This window comes from Lacerta agilis, chromosome 15, assembly GCF_009819535.1.
Source record: "Lacerta agilis isolate rLacAgi1 chromosome 15, rLacAgi1.pri, whole genome shotgun sequence".
NCBI lineage: Eukaryota > Metazoa > Chordata > Lepidosauria > Squamata > Lacertidae > Lacerta > Lacerta agilis.
In genome coordinates this window covers 27180839-27198527 of record NC_046326.1, presented here as the reverse complement: position 1 = coordinate 27198527, position 17689 = coordinate 27180839, and the positions used below count along the sequence as shown (strand labels likewise).

At 43.7% G+C, this 17689-nt stretch overlaps 1 protein-coding gene across 7 annotated transcripts in view; it reads right to left on the bottom strand.

Annotated features, from left to right (window-relative positions):
• ARHGAP32 (Rho GTPase activating protein 32) overlaps nt 1-17689 on the bottom strand; it is a 143827-nt gene that overhangs the window by 7664 nt on the left and 118474 nt on the right. For all 7 annotated transcript variants that reach the window (XM_033171638.1, XM_033171635.1, XM_033171637.1 and 4 more), the window contains 8 exons: nt 12291-12393; nt 11168-11312; nt 9970-10052; nt 7640-7747; nt 4403-4548; nt 2676-2877; nt 666-811; nt 158-232 (listed from right to left, as the gene is read on the bottom strand). In XM_033171638.1, the coding sequence (XP_033027529.1) occupies nt 158-232; nt 666-811; nt 2676-2877; nt 4403-4548; nt 7640-7747; nt 9970-10052; nt 11168-11312; nt 12291-12393 (1008 nt within the window). The remainder of the gene's footprint in view (nt 1-157; nt 233-665; nt 812-2675; nt 2878-4402; nt 4549-7639; nt 7748-9969; nt 10053-11167; nt 11313-12290; nt 12394-17689) is intronic.

Here is a 17689-nt window from a genome sequence, read left to right as displayed (position 1 = left end):
TTGAAATTTTCTGGGCCAGTTTTCTGATGGTACAGCAATTCCTTGGAATTACTGCTAAAATCAGTCAGACTGATTTGGCTTATTAAGGAATGGATACAAGCAACTTCCCTCCCCCATCACAAAGGTGAATCAGACCAAAGACCTTTTTCCATCTTACCATCTATAGCATGTAAAGACGAGAGGGACTCTTCACTCTTAGCTGAGCGCAGGGTCCCACTGTCTCCTCGCCCTCCTGGATAACAAAAAACATTTTTATGCATTTAATAAATGGGAACATATTCTCAGACACAGATATTTGTTTTTCTTCCATAAGAGGGGACACTTATATTTTAAAAGTCCTTAGAACATTGAGGTGATCTGAATCACAGTACTGAACAGCTTTCAAACTGTTGTCTGAAGAAGTGTGTATGCACATGAAAGCTCATACCAATAACAAACTTAGTTGGTCTCTAAGGTGCTACTGGAAGGATTTTTTTTTAAATTTTGTTTCGACTACGGCAGACCAACACGGCTACCTACCTGTAGCTTTCAAACGGTTCAAGATTAAAACTAGAAGTGTAGCTGCTCTTTGACTGACTTCCCCGCATTCCACATGAAGTCAAAGTCAACACTGCAATAGTTTCTGGCTTATAAACTCTGCTGCCCTGGCTGAGAGGTCTGCATACCTGCGAGGGCTATTGCCTTCATTTCGGAGGGCTCACTTGGGTTGCGCTGCAGCTTCCGTTTGGAGAGAGAAGATGACTTCCCCAGGTTGAAAAAGGAGCGCCAGCTGCCAACAGGAGATTTCTTCATCTTACTGGGTGGCCTCTTTCTGAAGTGAGACAGCAAGAAGGAATTTGCACTTAACAGATTGTGAGCAATCTCTAATTGTGGCAAAGCATACCTGGCTGCAAAAAGAAGAAATTCATCTACAGTAGTAAGCTTGCTGCACATTCCTTACAAAATAAAGGCAAACATAAAAAATAGATAGATGATAGATAGATAGATAGATAGGTAAGATAGACAGACAGATAAATATAGATAGAGGCATACAAAGGTAGGGAGATAGTCAAGAATACCAGACTTTAAAACTGTGTCTGATCCAACTTGAGCAACTCAATGCTGACAGCACCCAATGCAAAAATGTCAGGTGAAGGGCAGGTTGACAGAAGGATCTGCTTCCCTTACCCCTTCTTGCTCTTAGGCTCAGGTCTTTGGACAACCACAGCAAAGGGGCCACTACCGAGAAGACCCTATCCTGTATCACTGTTGGGATTCCACCCCCTCACCTTGATCTGTTATAAACAACCATGGCGTTTTTCAGAAATGTGATATAAAAATACTAAAAGTAAGTAAGAGCTGCTCTGCTGGATCACAGCAAATGCCTAACTAGTCCAGCAGTCTGTTTTCACAATGGCCACCCAGATGCCCATTGTGAGAAGCCCACAAGCAGGACATAAAGGCTACGGTTAGATTCACACCCCCGGAGATGTCACACACTGCCAAAGATACTGCTAGAAAGGGAGGGAGAAAGTGTCAGCATTTTTTTCTGTAGCTGCCCATTCCATGTTTGGTGCCCTCTTACTTACAACAGAGGAGCAAACCAATGCCCAGTAGATGTGTGGCCCTTCAAGATTAGAGCTTCAAGTGCTGGCAAAATTAATGCAAGAGATTAATTTAAGGACTTCAAATGGGGACAAGCTTCTAAAGCCCCCCCTAGTAAGTGTACCAGGCAAGCAACGCGAGCAGTAGTGGTGGTGGTGCACAAGCTGATTAACAATGTTTGCCCCTGAAGCCCAAGGGACTCTCAATGACTCTTCCTCTCTCTCATATGAGTTTTGTGCTAGCAAACTGTTATGTAGGGCATTAGGGAGATGGGAAGGGAGAAAATCCTTCCCCTCTTCTCTTTTCATGCACCCACCACTGCAGGTCCCATCAACACTGATTGGCAAAGAAGTAAAACAATAGGAAGGGTGGTTTGTGGGTAATGGGAAGGGTTTATGTCGATGGTAAAAGCAAGCAGTGATAGATTCTCAAATTAGCTCAGAAAAAAAGGAAATTAGAAACCAAGGGAAAAAAACCTGAAAAGGGCTCAACAAGAATTTTCACCAGAGAAGAAACTACCCAACCAAACATAGCCACAGGCAGGGTAGCTCTGGAGGTGGGATGACTCCGCCCCCTGGGAGGGAAAATGCTCTGAAGACCCTGCCAATCAAATTCAGAAGGAGGCGTCATCCTGTCAAGAGAATGTTCTGCAACCTCCAATCCAGGAAGAGCTCTGGAAAGCTTGCCAATATTTAGAAAATTCAACATCTAATTTATCAATGGACCACCAACCACTAATTGAATAAAAAAAGTTACAGAATATAAAATATACTCACTGAGTGGCATAAGCAAGCAAGCAAGCAAGCAAGCAAGCAAGCAAACAAACAGCAATCACAAACTGTCTAAAACTGACACACTTCGGAATCTTTCAACAAAACAGCCAACAAAGACTCTGGAGATTGACCAAGTATAAGGCAACTCCCCCCCCCCATCCTCAGCAAACTGTGCTATTGATAATTCAAAAGTGATCATTAGAAAGTCAATGCACAGCAGCCATAAAGTCAGCTGCAACAATTCCCCTCTGCAAGTCAGTCCTGTAGCTCAAAAGCAATAATGATGGACACATGTCTTTTAAAGAAAACTGCCTCTACCTTTCAGATGGGAAGTCTATGATCGTGTGGAATTTTCCCTGCAGAGCAGCAGGTCCTTCACCCACTTCAATGTACTTGCTGTCTGCCACGATTGGGGAGTTTATCTGGGCCTGAGTTCTTGCTTGTGCTTCCTCCAAGGTAAGCAGCTTTGTGGAGGGTGAAGACACCAGCAGGGATTTCGGCCGTGACAAGGAACTGTGACCTGCCAGAAAAATGTAAAACAAGAGCAGATGAAGATAAGGCACCGGGGAAGAAGCAACGACAAACCTGTGCAGCAGTTCAGGAGAGATGTTTGTAGAGTGCAGCACTTTGTTCCCTACATCCACACCAAAACAGAATCATATTATGGTTTGGTACTTTGAAAGCACGAAAACAAGATGAATGCAGCACCACAGTTGCATTAGGAAACTTGCTTGTAGAATGAGAATAGGTTTGGTTTGAGTTGAAGAACGATCAGTTGATTTTATAATGTTATTTTCCCTGCCCTTTAGATGATGCTTTAGTAGGAATAAGACTGGACTGACAACTTGCTTTTAAAGCCATAGCAAACTGGATGTTTAAAGCTCTCCGTTTGCTTCAAACACATTCGGTCAGCCTACATGCCACCCAAATGCAAACTGCCTAATGGGCGCAGAATGCTCCTTGTCACATCACACAGCAAATGTGTGTGTGTGCAAGTTTTATCCACAAATTAAACCTAAACCAGTACAATAATCAGGCCAATTATATGAATTTCCACAGTCCATTTTCAAGACTAACAAGCATGTTGACTACTTTGTTTTCCAGGAGAGAGATTTCTTGGAGGTTGTATAACTGAAAGCAGGACCTGCTAGCAATGAGTTAGGAAAGTCTGTGTGCAGGAGTCATGCTGGGCCTAGACACAACCTCAGCCAACGAACCCTTTGATGGTGACCCAGACCTTCCAATGATTGACGACTCGGGTGAGTAGGCAGAGCTCCCTAAAGCAAGCACTGATGCCACCTTCAGGGGATGCTCTCAAATAATCCTTGGGTTGGGTTGCTGACAGAAGAACCCCTGGCTGAGTCAGAAGGTAAGTTCAAGTCACACCTGAAAGCCCAACATCGCTGCATGACTCCTGAGTAAAGGGCTTGTAAGCAGAAACACTTCTCAAGTGTAGAACAAATTCAGACACCTGCAGCTGGGAGGCCAGGCTGCATCAGGCTGTGGTTGGAGCCAGTTGCTAGAAGCATTGCCACGTTGTGCAGTTTTCCATACTCCTTGCTTTGCCCTGGCCTGCTTTCTTCTGGACCTCCTTAGTTGCGAACCTTTCAACTCCTATGTAATAATGCTACCTGCTATTAATTAACAGTTTATCTTAAAGTTATTCTTCTCTGCCCATATTCCAGCTTTTGCCGAGGGAACCAAAACTAGACACATTACCCTAGACGGCATGTAAAATCAGAAGAGTATATGTCATGTGAAGCAAAAATTTGTCATGAAAGCTTTTAGAATTTAAAGTGCTATGATCAGCATGGATCATGACAGTTAACAGGGGTCACCTTCCTATGCTTCCATTTTATAAATTTGTTAAGCATCATTAGCTCGCAGTGGAGGGAGGGATAGTAAGAGACAACAAAAAGCCTGCATTTCTTCATTTAAGCAGTGAAGTATGAAAATGACACACTTTGATGTCGCTCTACACATATTTTGCATGTTTTGGAACTCTTTGAATTTTAACCTGCTGTCTCTTCCCTGGGGAAACATACCTGCACTTTCTCGAATAACGGAGCTTAGTTTGGAGCTAAAAAGGACATCCACATGATTGAGAATGAATTCCACAACCACTGACTGAATTCGCACCTCCATAAAAGCAGCCGTTCCACTGAAGCAAGCAGATTCTATCTGCTTTGATCTAAGGAAAAACAAGAGAGATGAGATGTTAGCAACAACCAAGCAGGGGAACTCTGGATCAGCAGAATAACTTGATGTACAACACAACAGGCTTCTCTCCTTCTTGCACAAGGACAAACATTGTTTGGTGACTCCCATTCACAAAGAAGGCTGCTTTCTTTGAAACTGCTGTCCTGGTTCTTTCTGAACTCCTCTGCTCTAATTAGCAATGTTCATACAGTGCCCAAACTGCCCTGCAAGAAACATTAAGCACTGCAGGTGGAGAAAGTTACTTGTCTAGGTGAGAATGGAAAGACTCATGAATTCTCCAGCTACTAACAGGGAAGCAAACTTATCCTTGCAATAAAAGATTGGAAAATGATGGAAAGACAAATGGCAAAAGTCTAAAAAGCAGCCTCACTGTGCACACAGTGGTGCAGAGCCTAGGGCCTCTGGCTTGCACACCCTCTCCTACTGCATGCTGATGCTATGTGAGAGGATGTATGTATTAAAAGCTCCATTGGTGCTGATAGTGCCAAGGTTGCAGGTTTGATCCCTATATGGGACAACTGCATATTCTTGCATTGCATGGGGTTGGACTAGATGATCCTCAGGGTCTCTTCCAACTCTATGCTTCTATGAAATCAGGTAAATTCCTGCATGAATACGGTGTTCCCCACTTGCACAATCTGCCCCTTGCAAAGGAGGGCTGCATAGTTCACCTGAGGAGGGCTTGCTTTCATGTGTTTTTAAAAAGGTGTAGGCTGCATGCCTGAGCCTACATGCTGAAGCAGCTCTCAGCAATATGTACTGTAATGGAGGCTGGCAAGCCATCCCTCAAGACAGTGCAAACCAAGGAGGAAATCCAAGTCTTGCAAGTACCTTTTATTGATGTTGCTCACAGGTTGGAGCATTCAATGAGCTTAAAAAAATAATCCTATTCAGCCCTGCCTTACAGGATGCAAGTGAACCTGATTAGCTGCCCAACTGGCTGGAGGGCCAGCTGACATGTTCATTGGCTAGGAGGCAGCTTTGCTGGCAAACTCTTGTTCCTCCTCCTCAGGGGAATAAGGAGTGGTATGGGAAGTCATTCTCTCTTTGCCCCCTCAGTTTCCTGGGTTGCACCACCAATCTTCTCTTCTCTCCAATCACCTGACATTTCCTGCACAATGCATCCAACTGGGCTGAGGGCACATGTCTCCCTGTCCAGCTTAGCCGTGCTCCCCAGGCACATCTCTGTGTATGAGGACTCCAGATTCTACTTCACCCACTGCTTGGCTTCATGTTCCATCAAAATCAAAAGGACCAAAGCCGCTTCCGGCGGCTGGCGCCATGATGGATGGTCGTGGGCTGCTTCGGCTGCGAAGCACCCAGTTCATCCCGGGGGTTAGGAGCCCTGCAGCCGCATAGCGGGGCTTCAGTTGGGGCGCGGGAAGAGCGTCCCGTGCCCTGGGCTCCCCGGCAGTGCCCGTTGTGCTCCGAACCCTTCCCCCGCACCCCCTGTAAAGGGGGAGTGGGGGTGAAGGGACTACGGAGCCGGGCTTTAGGGGACATGCCCCAACCGGGATGTTTACATGCGGCGGCAAAGTCCGTGATGAGCGTCTCTGTTCTACCTGTCATTAAGGAGTTGCTAAGAAACCAGAAGCTGTGAGTAATTGACTGACTCTTTGTATTCCGGGAAAGCTCTGGGATTAAGAAGAAAGGCAGCCCGCCTCTCTCCCTTCGGGTGGTGAAAGAAATTAACTCTTTAAGTGACTGCTGCTACAATAATCAATTGAAAGTATTTGGAATTTGAAAGCTGAGTCTGTTGAGATCTCCTTTTGGGGGTTAACTGAGGAAAAAATATCTCCATTTGAAGTTTTGGTCTTTATACTCTGGCATCGGAAGAAATGGCGGCGATTTGGACTTGCGTAGGAAAAAATTGAGACAAAGGAAGGAAAAGACAGGAAACGTAACTTGATACCCACCTCCCCCCGAAGATGTTGGACTTTGCGCTTATGTTGGCACTGAAGGACTGGGAGGATGAGGAAAAGCTTACTGTCTTTCAACTGGAACTGCTTGATCGAAAATTAAGAGCCTTGAGTGCGATTATAAATGGAAAGAATTTGTTTTCCACAGAGGAGGCTTTTCGAAAGTTTTATTCAATGGAAACAGACTTTTGCAAAGAGCTGGAAGATGTGTTGGAAGGATGGTTTGAGATGGCTGAGCAAATCCGAATGGAACAGGGGCCGATTTCAGGGGGTGGCAGTAGCCCTGGAACGGAAAGATTTTTAATATCCAGACTCCGAGGTGGCAGCCCGGGGTCGAGGGACACAGAATTAAGATTTCTACAAGAAGAAGAAGTATGGTACAAAGGCACGGAGAAACTCAGAATGGAGAGGATGAACATCTTGGAGCTCGATGCAGGGTTTGTTGTGGTTGCAACCTGGATCTGTGGACATTCAGAAGAATACAATAGGAGATCCGGTTCTGGTGAAAGACAGGAGAAGATAATGGACAGAAGGGGAGTGGGTTGAATTAATTAATGTATAATATAGATGGTCTGCCATGGCATCCGAAATCGGAGTGTGAAGTCTGTTAATTACAAGTTTATTTTATATAAGTAAGGAGATATTGAATTTAAGTTAAAAGCAGCATGATAAATGATAGAAGAAATAAGTTTAGCTGTAAGAATATTTGGTTAAGTTTTAGGTTACAATGCAAAGATTAAGACAAAGGTGTTTTTTCTTTTTTAAGTAAAGTTAAATTTTTATAGAGAAAAGTTGTTAAGGAAATAGTGTATTGTTTTAAAACCGAAGGTGTACAGGCGGGGGAAGTCAAACGTCAAGATTTGGAACTAGAAATTTTTTTTTTATTGTAAGGTATACAGATAAGAAGAAGAATCCTGACATTATGTGTATTTGTATTTGTTTTGATATTTGTAGGTGTGGGGGTTGGGTTTGTGTTATTTTGTGAAAATGTCAATAAATTCTGTTTAAAAAAAAAAAAACAAAAGGACCAAAGCCCCCTCCACCACCATCGTTGAGCTCAGCAGGTCCTGGATGCTGAGTGCAAATGAAACATAAAACTACCCTGGCTAAGATACCTCATCTTCAATCAAATAAAAAAGGTACCTCAGCAGGTTTGGTGCCCAGACAATCGCTAAGTTCTTTGTGTGCATGTTGGTGATGGCACAGTAATCAGCAAGGTGAGCCAAATGCCTCATTAGGAATTCCAGAGTCCTGGAAAATGAAGGAGAGCTGTTAGTGGTGAAAGCAAGAGTATCACACAAGTTAGTATATTGTCCTACACTTTGCAAAACAGAAAAAAGAATGGCATTGATATGGATTTGTTTAGCAGCAAACTCAAGTGCTATACAGTGGTACCTCAGGTTACAGATGCTTCAGGTTACAGACTCCGCTAACCCATAAATAATGCTGAAGGTTAAAAACTTTGCTTCAGGATAAGAACAAAAATTGTGCTCTGGCAGCGCAGCGGCAGCAGGAGACCCCATTAGCTAAAGTGGCGCTTCAGGTTAAGAACAGTTTCAGGTTAAGAACGGACCTCCAGAACGAATTAAGTTCTTAACCCGAGGTACCGCTGTAAAAATGTGCCCTGAACAAGGCCCAATATCCTGAAAAGTCCATTGACCCACAAGCCTTATTGGGCCTGCCAGAGGTCCCAGTATGACTGGTGAGGCCATTTCCCCAAAGCCATGCTCATCTGCTCCGCACCTCACTGCACTGTGGCAGAAAGGTTGTTCATTTATCCCATCGACCAGGCTTCAGGGAAATTTTACTGAAGCTTCATCATTCTCTGGTGGCCACTAGAGGGAGCGGTTGCAATATTTATCCAGCTAAAGTGTTGAGAAAGGAATACTGACAACCAGGTTCTTCTTCTGTATTGGATCATAATTAACAGAAATGTTTAACTGGGAATTTGAAGGTCTATAGTCTGTTGAAGAATAATGTGGTAGAGAGTCCAGGGATACAACCACACACAGCCACAGGGTGTCTTGATGATCCGACTTCAGAATAAAACAAGTACACCCCAGGTTACAGGACATATATTGAAGGCTCAAACCTGGCCTGTCAAATTAATTAGGTTAATGGAGGCCAAAACCTGGCCATGCCAGGGTGGAACATAGGCATGTTACTGATTATAAGTTTCCTATAAAATACGATGCTATGTGTAGTGGTGGTGGAGGGTAATTCTGTGCTATCTCAGTCTATGAGGTTATTAGGAGCAGAGCAAGGAGGCCAGTGGCCCATAATGAACCACAGCAACAACTATCCTCAGTTCATTCTAAAGGGGTTTTGGCACACCAAGACCTGCCAAGAAAACCACAGAGACCCTAGGGAAAACTTGAATCTTCTCCTGTTCACGTTAAAACGTGTAAATTGTATAGCAAAGGATGAACCAGCTTCTCGTACAGAACACAGAAATGACCTCGTGCCTTCTCCAAGTTACCAAGGAATGATTTCTGTTTTACTGTATCTTCGCTGCCGCCACCACCCTAGATCCTGCATGCCCACAGATGCTAAAAGCAGCCAAGTGCTGTAAGCCTAGTCAGAAAAAGCTTTGAAAGGTTTTGCAGGCTTCCCAACCACTTTCCTGACTCATTTTTGCCAGCATTCCCCACTGCCCTTAATGTGGGTTGCACTGAAGCTCTACTCAGTGAGCTGTCCTCGTTCCCTGCTGGCAGCTGAGCACATCTGCTGTCCCAGCTATAGTCAGGCATATTTATGCTTACATTAGCATTTTATATAGTTCACCTTAACTGGCAATCAAATTTGCAGAATTTTGCCTAAAAGGCAAGATGGCATACCTACATTTCTTGCAATTTCTTTCCATTTCACACCCTGGATTTTCTTGTTTCTACAGGGCGTCCTTCCTGCCTCCATTAAAATACCTTGCAGATCTAATGACCTCTCCTTTCCTTAACAAAATGAGACAGTTCTGCTATTACAGCCCCCATTCTTCGCCTCCCCACAGCACGCTTTACATAATGCCAGCTACAATTATGCAGAATATATGTTGTTTGTCTTGTTACAGATCTAATTAAAGTTGAAGTCAACTTTATGCAGATACAAATCCTTCAGCATGCACCCAACCATTTAATTTGATAGATGCAAGAATAATGCTGCTTCAATATGCCAGCCATCTTAGGGGGTATAAATTGGAAAGTGAACAGAAAATGTCAACCTTCCTTTTAAGAATGATTATGTAATTGCACATTGAACGTGCAAAGCACTTTAGAAAGGAAGACATCAACTCAGGCCCCCACACATAATTTAGATTAGCATGAATAGTCTTGGTCTGTCTCTGTGTCCTGGGAGAGGCAGAGGTGTGTTGCCAAAACTGCATGGAAAAGGGGGCATAGTCTTGCACAATCAAAGGCACCCAGCAGGGTATGAGAACGTAAAAAAAGAATGTGCATTGAGAAAGAGCTGATGATGCAAACCTGTAGTGAGGTGGGGGTAATTGCTGGATGACATCATGGATTTTGACTAATCGTTCTTCATCTGTAGCAGCAGACACAGCATCCTAGAAAGGAACAAAAGCAACAAACCTCAATGCCATGCATGTGCTGCAGGGTGCCACCTATCTGGGTGGCTTCAGAACATTGTCCTGCTAGTATGGCAATTAGCATGGAAGTCACAGTTCAATGAGGCTGAGAATGAACGGACACTTTCAGTATCCAATGTAGCAAGCACGGCGTTGCAAGGCAGGTATTGATCCTACATTAGAACGCAACGATATTATTTATTGCTTTGGAATTCCACCCTGACTGCTATTAGTTAGGGCAGCGTATGTGCAGTTGTTCCCTATTTTCACCCTCACAACAGTAAAAGGTAAAGGTAAAGGGACCCCTGACCGTTAGGTCCAGTCGCGGACGACTCTGGGGTTGCAGCGCTCATCTCGCTTTATTGGCCAAGGGAGCCAGCGTACAGCTTCCGGGTCATGGGGCCAGCATGACTAAGCCGCTTCCAGAGCAGTGCACAGAAACGCCGTTTACCTTCCCGCCGGAGTGGTACCTATTTATCTACTTGCACTTTGACATGCTTTCGAACTGCTAGGTTGGCAGGAGCTGGGACTGAGCAATGGGAGCTCACCCTGTCGCGGGGATTCGAACCGCCGACCTTCCGATCGGCAAGTCCAAGAGGCTTAGTGGTTTAACCCACAGCGCCACCCACATCCCCCTCACAACAGTACTGCAGGGCAAATTAGGGCAACAGAGACTGATTAGCCCAAGGTCAACCACTGAGCTACATCATTTGGTAGGGGATTTGAACCCTGGTCTCCTCAATCAAAGTTCATCCGGTGTACTGCACTGCTCTGACAACTGAACATGCTTCCCTTTGAGGGTGGAAGAAATTGACCTATATCATTGGAAATTCTAGATATCCTTGAGGCTCCCCCCCCCCCCAGATCCTGTTTCCGACGGCACATCAAGCGCAAAGGATAAGGTCATGAGTTGTACCAGAAGAACTGTGAATGAATGCCCATGTAACAATTATATACAGGAAGCATGCTAGTTCTTTAGATGGGAGTTTAATTTAGCTACTGTTAAACGCAACGAAAAGGGGAGATATTTTTGAAGTGTGACTCACACTAATGCTGCCCAGGCAGTAAAAATAGGAGTCCCGTCTTGCACTTACTGAAAATTTCTCATAGAGCTGATAGGTGAGCAGAGGATTTGGGAGTTCTCGGAAATAGAGCTTACAGAGCGAGCCCACACAATGTATATCCTGAATGTATACATCTTTTGTCAAGTCAGGGATTTGCTCAGAGTCAAACTCATGCCTGGAGACAAAGGGAAATAAAGAGAGAGAAAAGAGGATAATATATACTCAAAAGATGGAAAGGACTTTGTTTACAGGAAGAAATAAATGCCTCAAAGCTCAAGCCACAAAAATCTGTGGTCCTACAGGTTCACATTTTTGCTACTTGAAATAGCTTCTTGGGAACCATTTTAGTCAGGTATAAAACCACCAAGCATGCTCAACAATCAAACTGCCTGTAATCTGGAACACTCCATGTAATTGATTTCATGATATATACTCAATGTTCATGCAGCCAAAATGCAAGCAATTCCAATTATTATATGCAACGGATTTCTGGCTAGGTAGAGCTCCCCATCTGTCAGAATGAAAATAGCATTTCCTTTCAGTCTGAAGACCTAGAAAGAAAAATTGTGAACATGATGGGCCATCCAGGGCCACCCACAGCCCTGCAGATCCAAATCACTGTGTGCAGATTCTGTGCAAGCCACAGAGCCAAGAGTCACATGAGGAAAATTCTTCTGCAATGGTCTGTCTTGATGAGAGAGCCATAAAAAAAACAAAAACAAAAGCCATCTACAGAGGGCCACAGATGGCAGTGCTTCCTCCATGCTGCATAACGTGTTTGGAAATTGCTGTTTCAAATTAGCTAGGCTTAGACACACAGGAGCTAATATGGTGAGTCAGACAACTGGGATCAGTGAAGAGGCAACTGCTGTTTCTGAAGCCTGCATCCACAAGAGCCATAAATAAACTGCAAATTACTTGTTATCCCACAGACATTCTGTATTCTGAAATAATAGATTGTGGCCTCAGAGTAACAGAACTGGTTTCTGTCCCAGCCAATGGCATTTTTGCATTCATGGAAAAATACGCAATACTTCAAAATGTAAGCGTTTTAGGAGCAAACCAGAAATAAATTCTCAATGGCATTCTGCAGCAACCCCTAAAACTGTTAGCTTGCTCGAGACTTGAAATCACAACACAAAAAACTCCATACCGTAGTTTCTGGATATTCGATGCAATCCCAGATAGACGGTATATTCCATCCACAATGCCATGCTTTTCAATGAATTCAGTGCAACTCTTGAGAACCTGAGGGACTTAAAAGCAAAAAGCAACAGTGTTGGTTGACCATAAGATGCTCTCAGCATCACCTTGCCAGATTCTTCCTGGCTACACACATAGAAAGAAGCCTTTCGAGAAACTACACAGGTAAGAGATTTCTTAAATATCTTTTAAGTGCGGCTAGTTCAGCGGCTGCTTCTGTTTTCTGTTAAGACAAGACTGAAACCCAAATCACTGCAATGTGTGGCTTCAGATAATGAAACACATGTTGTTCCTGCTTGCACAAAGTCTAAAGCAGCTGTCACCAAGCCAGCCACCTTCAGCTGTATGCTTTCTCATGTCTCCAGCACTGAAGGCAGCAGTAGGACAGGTTCAGCTACACTACCACAGAACCAACTGGGCCACCCGCTCCCTCCAAATTGTTAAGTTTTGTAACTTGGGGCAGTTGTGACTGATGGGCTGCTTGTGGAAGCAGTGCTGGCTAGAGGCATGTGTTTAACTTGAATTGCAAGTCTATGATTTGGCTTGCTTTGAGATATCTGCTTTCCATTTGTTTTGGATTCAATATGGTGGACTCAGTAATAGTCCTTTGGATTAGATTCAGGTTCAGAGATTCCCATTTGCAAAATGAGCAAATATTTTTTTAATGCTGCATATGTGTGCACTACACATGACATTTGACATATTGACTCTGTGGCTGGGCTCATTTGCTTGGGTTATCTGTTCTACGTTCAGTGTTGGTAGTTTCTTGTGCCTGAGACACAGTTGTGTCAGGAAGCCCAATAAATATCCTGCACGGATGATGTTGCTTGATGGCAGGAACTTGCAAATACATGTAATAGATATGCACCTTCAGAGAATTTTCTGCCACTCAGGCCACCACAATGATGCTCACCACACCTGCCATGTTGTATCCTTTTGCTGCATTTGGAAGGCACAGTGTGAGGTCAGGAACTACACCTCACCCTTTGGAAGAGGGGCAGTTTCATTATGACCACAAAGGTCAGGCAAAATGTTTGTACCCTTGGCACCAACCCCAAGCTACCATGCTCTGTTTCCTGATCTGCCATTTTTAACTGGATTGATCCTTCAAATCACAATATTTCAATGGCATTGGCCAGATTGGGCCAAAGGTTTTTGGTTCAAAGGCGGGGAGCTCTATCATAAAAGTCTACCCTGCTGCTGACCAATAAACACTAACAGCAAATTGCACCTTAAATTTAGTTTAACTTTAACTTTATAGACTTGTATGTCTGCAACAGAATGGAAAAAACAAGGTAAATCACATCTACAAATTGCAGAGGATAACAGTATGTGCAGTTAATCTGTAACTGAAAAACTAGAACACAGATTAGGATCAATTGCAAGACAGGTACTATTAGACACACATTAACATTCCAGCCAATATACCAACCCTGCTGCCTATTCTACACAATCGGTTTCCTGCTCTATATCCCTATCGTCCATGTAGGATGAAATCAGATTCTCCAGTCAAAACATCAGCATCTTTTAAGCATGCGTTGTTTTGGTTAAAAGATCACCACTCCACAGACACTCAACTCACCCCCCCTGCCATTCCCAGGGAAGTTTGCTTATTATTAAGGGATTCATAGGAGTTGGGGAAAATATCATGGAAAAAACTACCGGTACCAGTTATTATGACACATTTTTAGTTCTACAGTATAAACCTTGCTTTTCATCATACTTCTAAACTATAACATCACCTTTCTAATTTCTAAATCCAGTCCTTGTCTCGCAACACTTTGAATTTAAGATCCTCATATCTTCAATTCCTGCTGGATTCACACTATACCCAAGTAATAGACTGGAGTAAGGTCTGACATAAAATAGAGATAGGATAGGATAGGAAACAGTTTGAAGTTATAAGATTGACCAACATATTAGGAGCTGAATTTAAAGGACTGAACACAAATACAGGTACAAAGAATAATCAACGTTTTCCCTTTTCTGTTTAGTTCCTATAATTCTCCTTTAACAGGAGGCTTGTAAAGCCACACATCGCACAAGTTCCCCCTGGTCCCTGGCACTGCCAAGAACACCTGCCTGCGCTGCCTAATTGAAGCACCTTGTCACAGAGAACGACCTCAGCAGGTGTCCAGGCCTCTTGTCCCACCCCCCACCCCCAGGGTTTCCTAGCCTTATAAACAAACAGCATGGTAGTGCTGTATTTGTCATAATTAAATTTCAGGAGCACCCTACTGTGACATTTATCATCAAGCCAAAGCAGAAAACAGAAAGGGGACAGGGTGATGGGGTTCAGTCACTGCAATATGTTCAATTTTCTGGCTCATTCGCCATGCAAGAATGGGAATTAACATTGAACTGACAATGGATACAACAGCCTCATTTGCCCTCCAGGTACCACTGGTTGACAGCTAATTCTTTAGTTTAATTGTCACAATGGATAAGAGGACCTTGTCAACATTCAGCTGTGCCAGAAATGGCCAACTCCAAAATTCTTCAAAACAGGTTTATCTCAATCGTGTTTTAACTGGGTTGTACTGGACTCCCTTACAAAAATTAAAATATCCACAAATATGCTTTACTGATGCTTATGACTAAGTAGGCTTTTGTTCAATTAAGTCTCCCTACTTTTCTTTGTTTTCTATTTGGGTTCTCTTTCCCCCCTGCCCATCTCTAAGAAGTTTGATCAGGCATGATCAGTTTGAGTCTATGGATCCTCACAAGTAATTAAAGTCCAATCCTGGACTGACAAATGTAACTGTACATATTACAAACTTATATAATAGTGTATGTGTAAAGGGTCGTAGTCTATGCTTCACATGTTGCTCTTCAAACCCAAGTACAGTGGTACCTCGGGTTACGAACTTAATTCGTTCCGGAGGTCCGTTCTTAACCCGAAACCATTCTTAACCTGAGGCGCGCTTTCGCTAATGGGGCCTCCCGCTGGATTTCTGTTCTCATCCTGGGGCAAAGTTTGCAACCCGAGGTACTACTTCCGGGTTAGCAGAGTTTGTGACCTGAAGTGTTTGTAACCCGAGGTATCACTGTAATACCCTTTGGCTCTGATCTCTCCATCTAAGTTTGTCTGACCCAGTGAGCTCCCAAGTGAGGTATCTATCCTACATCCTTTGCTTCTTTGTACCGAAGGATGAGGCAACCTTTGCAACAGGCTTCCTTGTTCAGTTAACTACAGTCGTACCTTGGAAGTCAAATGGAATCCATTCCAGAAGTCCATTTGACTTCCAAAACATTCGGAAATCAATTTGTGGCTTCTGATTAGCTGCAGGAAGCACCTGCAGCCAATCAGAAGCCATGGAAGCCCTGTCGGACATTCGGGTTCCAAAAGAACGTCCGCAAACTGAAACAATCACTTCTGGGTGTGCAGCGTTTGGGAGCCAAAACGTCCAAGTTCCAGGGCATTCGACAACCAAGATACGACTGTATAGGGAAGTATTTTTTTGTCTACATGAAACTTCCAAATGGGCCATGTGTCCAAACCAACAAAATATGAGACTGAGGGTTGTATTCAATGAAGCACTAAGAGATTGTTCCATAAGAGCAATAATTTCTGCTTCCTGGTTTAATGATCTCCCCTTTCCACCCCCTCTCCTGCTTGCTGTTCTGGGGGTTCTGCCGACCCTCTGGTACAGAGTTGGGGAGTGCAGGGGGGGGGAGTCCTATTGCAATAATGGAAAATATTGTGCTGGCTTCCTCTGGTGCAACAATTTAATTGAACGCTCCCCCAAAAATTCATGCTCTTGACTACAATCATACAATTGTAGTGTTGGAAGGGACCACGGGGGTCATCTAGTCCAACCAAACTTTCCAAAAGACCCCATTTTAATTTATTTGCTTATTAATGAGGCTTATTCCTCTTCAGCACAACCCTTAAGGTGACTTTCAGAACTCAAAAACACAGTATCCTTCATTTTAAATGGCATGTAGAGAACATGGAAGCCTTCCAGCAGATTAAGATGGCACAGATGTAAGACAAAGGAAGGGCAAAAGCAGGATCACTTTTAATCTGTTGTTTTGTGTTTCCTTTTACATTCCAATAAATGGGGGAGAGCTGCCAGATGTCATGTCATGTCATGATCTTATCCTGGTCTTATCATGATACCCAGGTAACAGAAAGTCTAAATTAGATCACTATGCTGATAGCCTGATGCTGACAGAATGACATCTGTGGTCTTCAGACTGATTACAAAGCATAAGCATTTTTGTTACATATACAGAAATACACGGAAGCGCAATTAACGGAGCTCAAATCAAGCCAGAGGCCTGGATTACTATTTTCAGTTCTTCGGTTTCTAGGCAACATGCCATCAGTGTTTCCCAGATACTTCCCTGTCTGCAGAAACCTTGATAAATTTAAACATGGTGAGCCTGTGGGATGCTGAGCACCACAAACATCTCCAGCTGAGAGATAAAGCAATCCGTTTGTGTTTTCTTTCTGATGCCAAAATGACTAGAAATAGAAGTGGAAATTAAGGATAATTAAGGAGACAACAGTCCTCTCCATTAAGCTGCAAGAGGAATGTAATGTCTAAGTGTCAAAATTATCCCTGGAGGTTTCAGATATTTTGCTTCATTTCACCATATTGTGGGACTTGAGCGTGAAATGGGCCCTGGGCCCTGGATGTAAATAGCATCAGGTGTGGATAAGGACTGTGTGGCACCTTCCAAGCTCTGGCCAAAGGAGGAAACACCAGGAAGGCAATGAACAATCATAAGTGCGCCACGTGGCATGGCACTTTCCTAATAAAACATTCAGTTCAGTTGTTCCCTGGTCTGAAAAAGCTGAGATTGTGGTGACAGGTCACTTTTTACTTCTCTCAACAGCTCTACTGCTTTGCAAGCACAAGTGAAAGGGATTGCCACAACCCAACTATAGCTCCACTAGGTTTGGCCCAATGCACTGAGCTTGCAATGGAGATGGGAACAACCCAGCTAACCCACGGCCATGTCTACTTCCTGAAGGTCAACCCAAGGGGATAATAAGCTTCTATTAGATACTGCAATCACTGTTTGTGGGGCTTCCCTTGTGCTTGATCCCAAAGCTGCAGTTAGTGCAGAATGCTGCAGCATCATTGTTGAAAGGAGTGAGGCGTTGTCAGCATATCACACCTGTGCTCAGAGAGCTGCACTGACTGCTACTTGGCCAAGTTCAAGGTGTTACTTAACAATTAGTTTATAAAGCCTTTAACAACTTAGAACCAGTTTACCTACAAGATCGCCTTACCCTGCATATGCCCACTTTACTGGTCTGATCAGTGGAACTGACACTACTACAGGTGCCACATAATACCCATTCCACATTTGTAAGAAATCCATTGTTTAATGTAG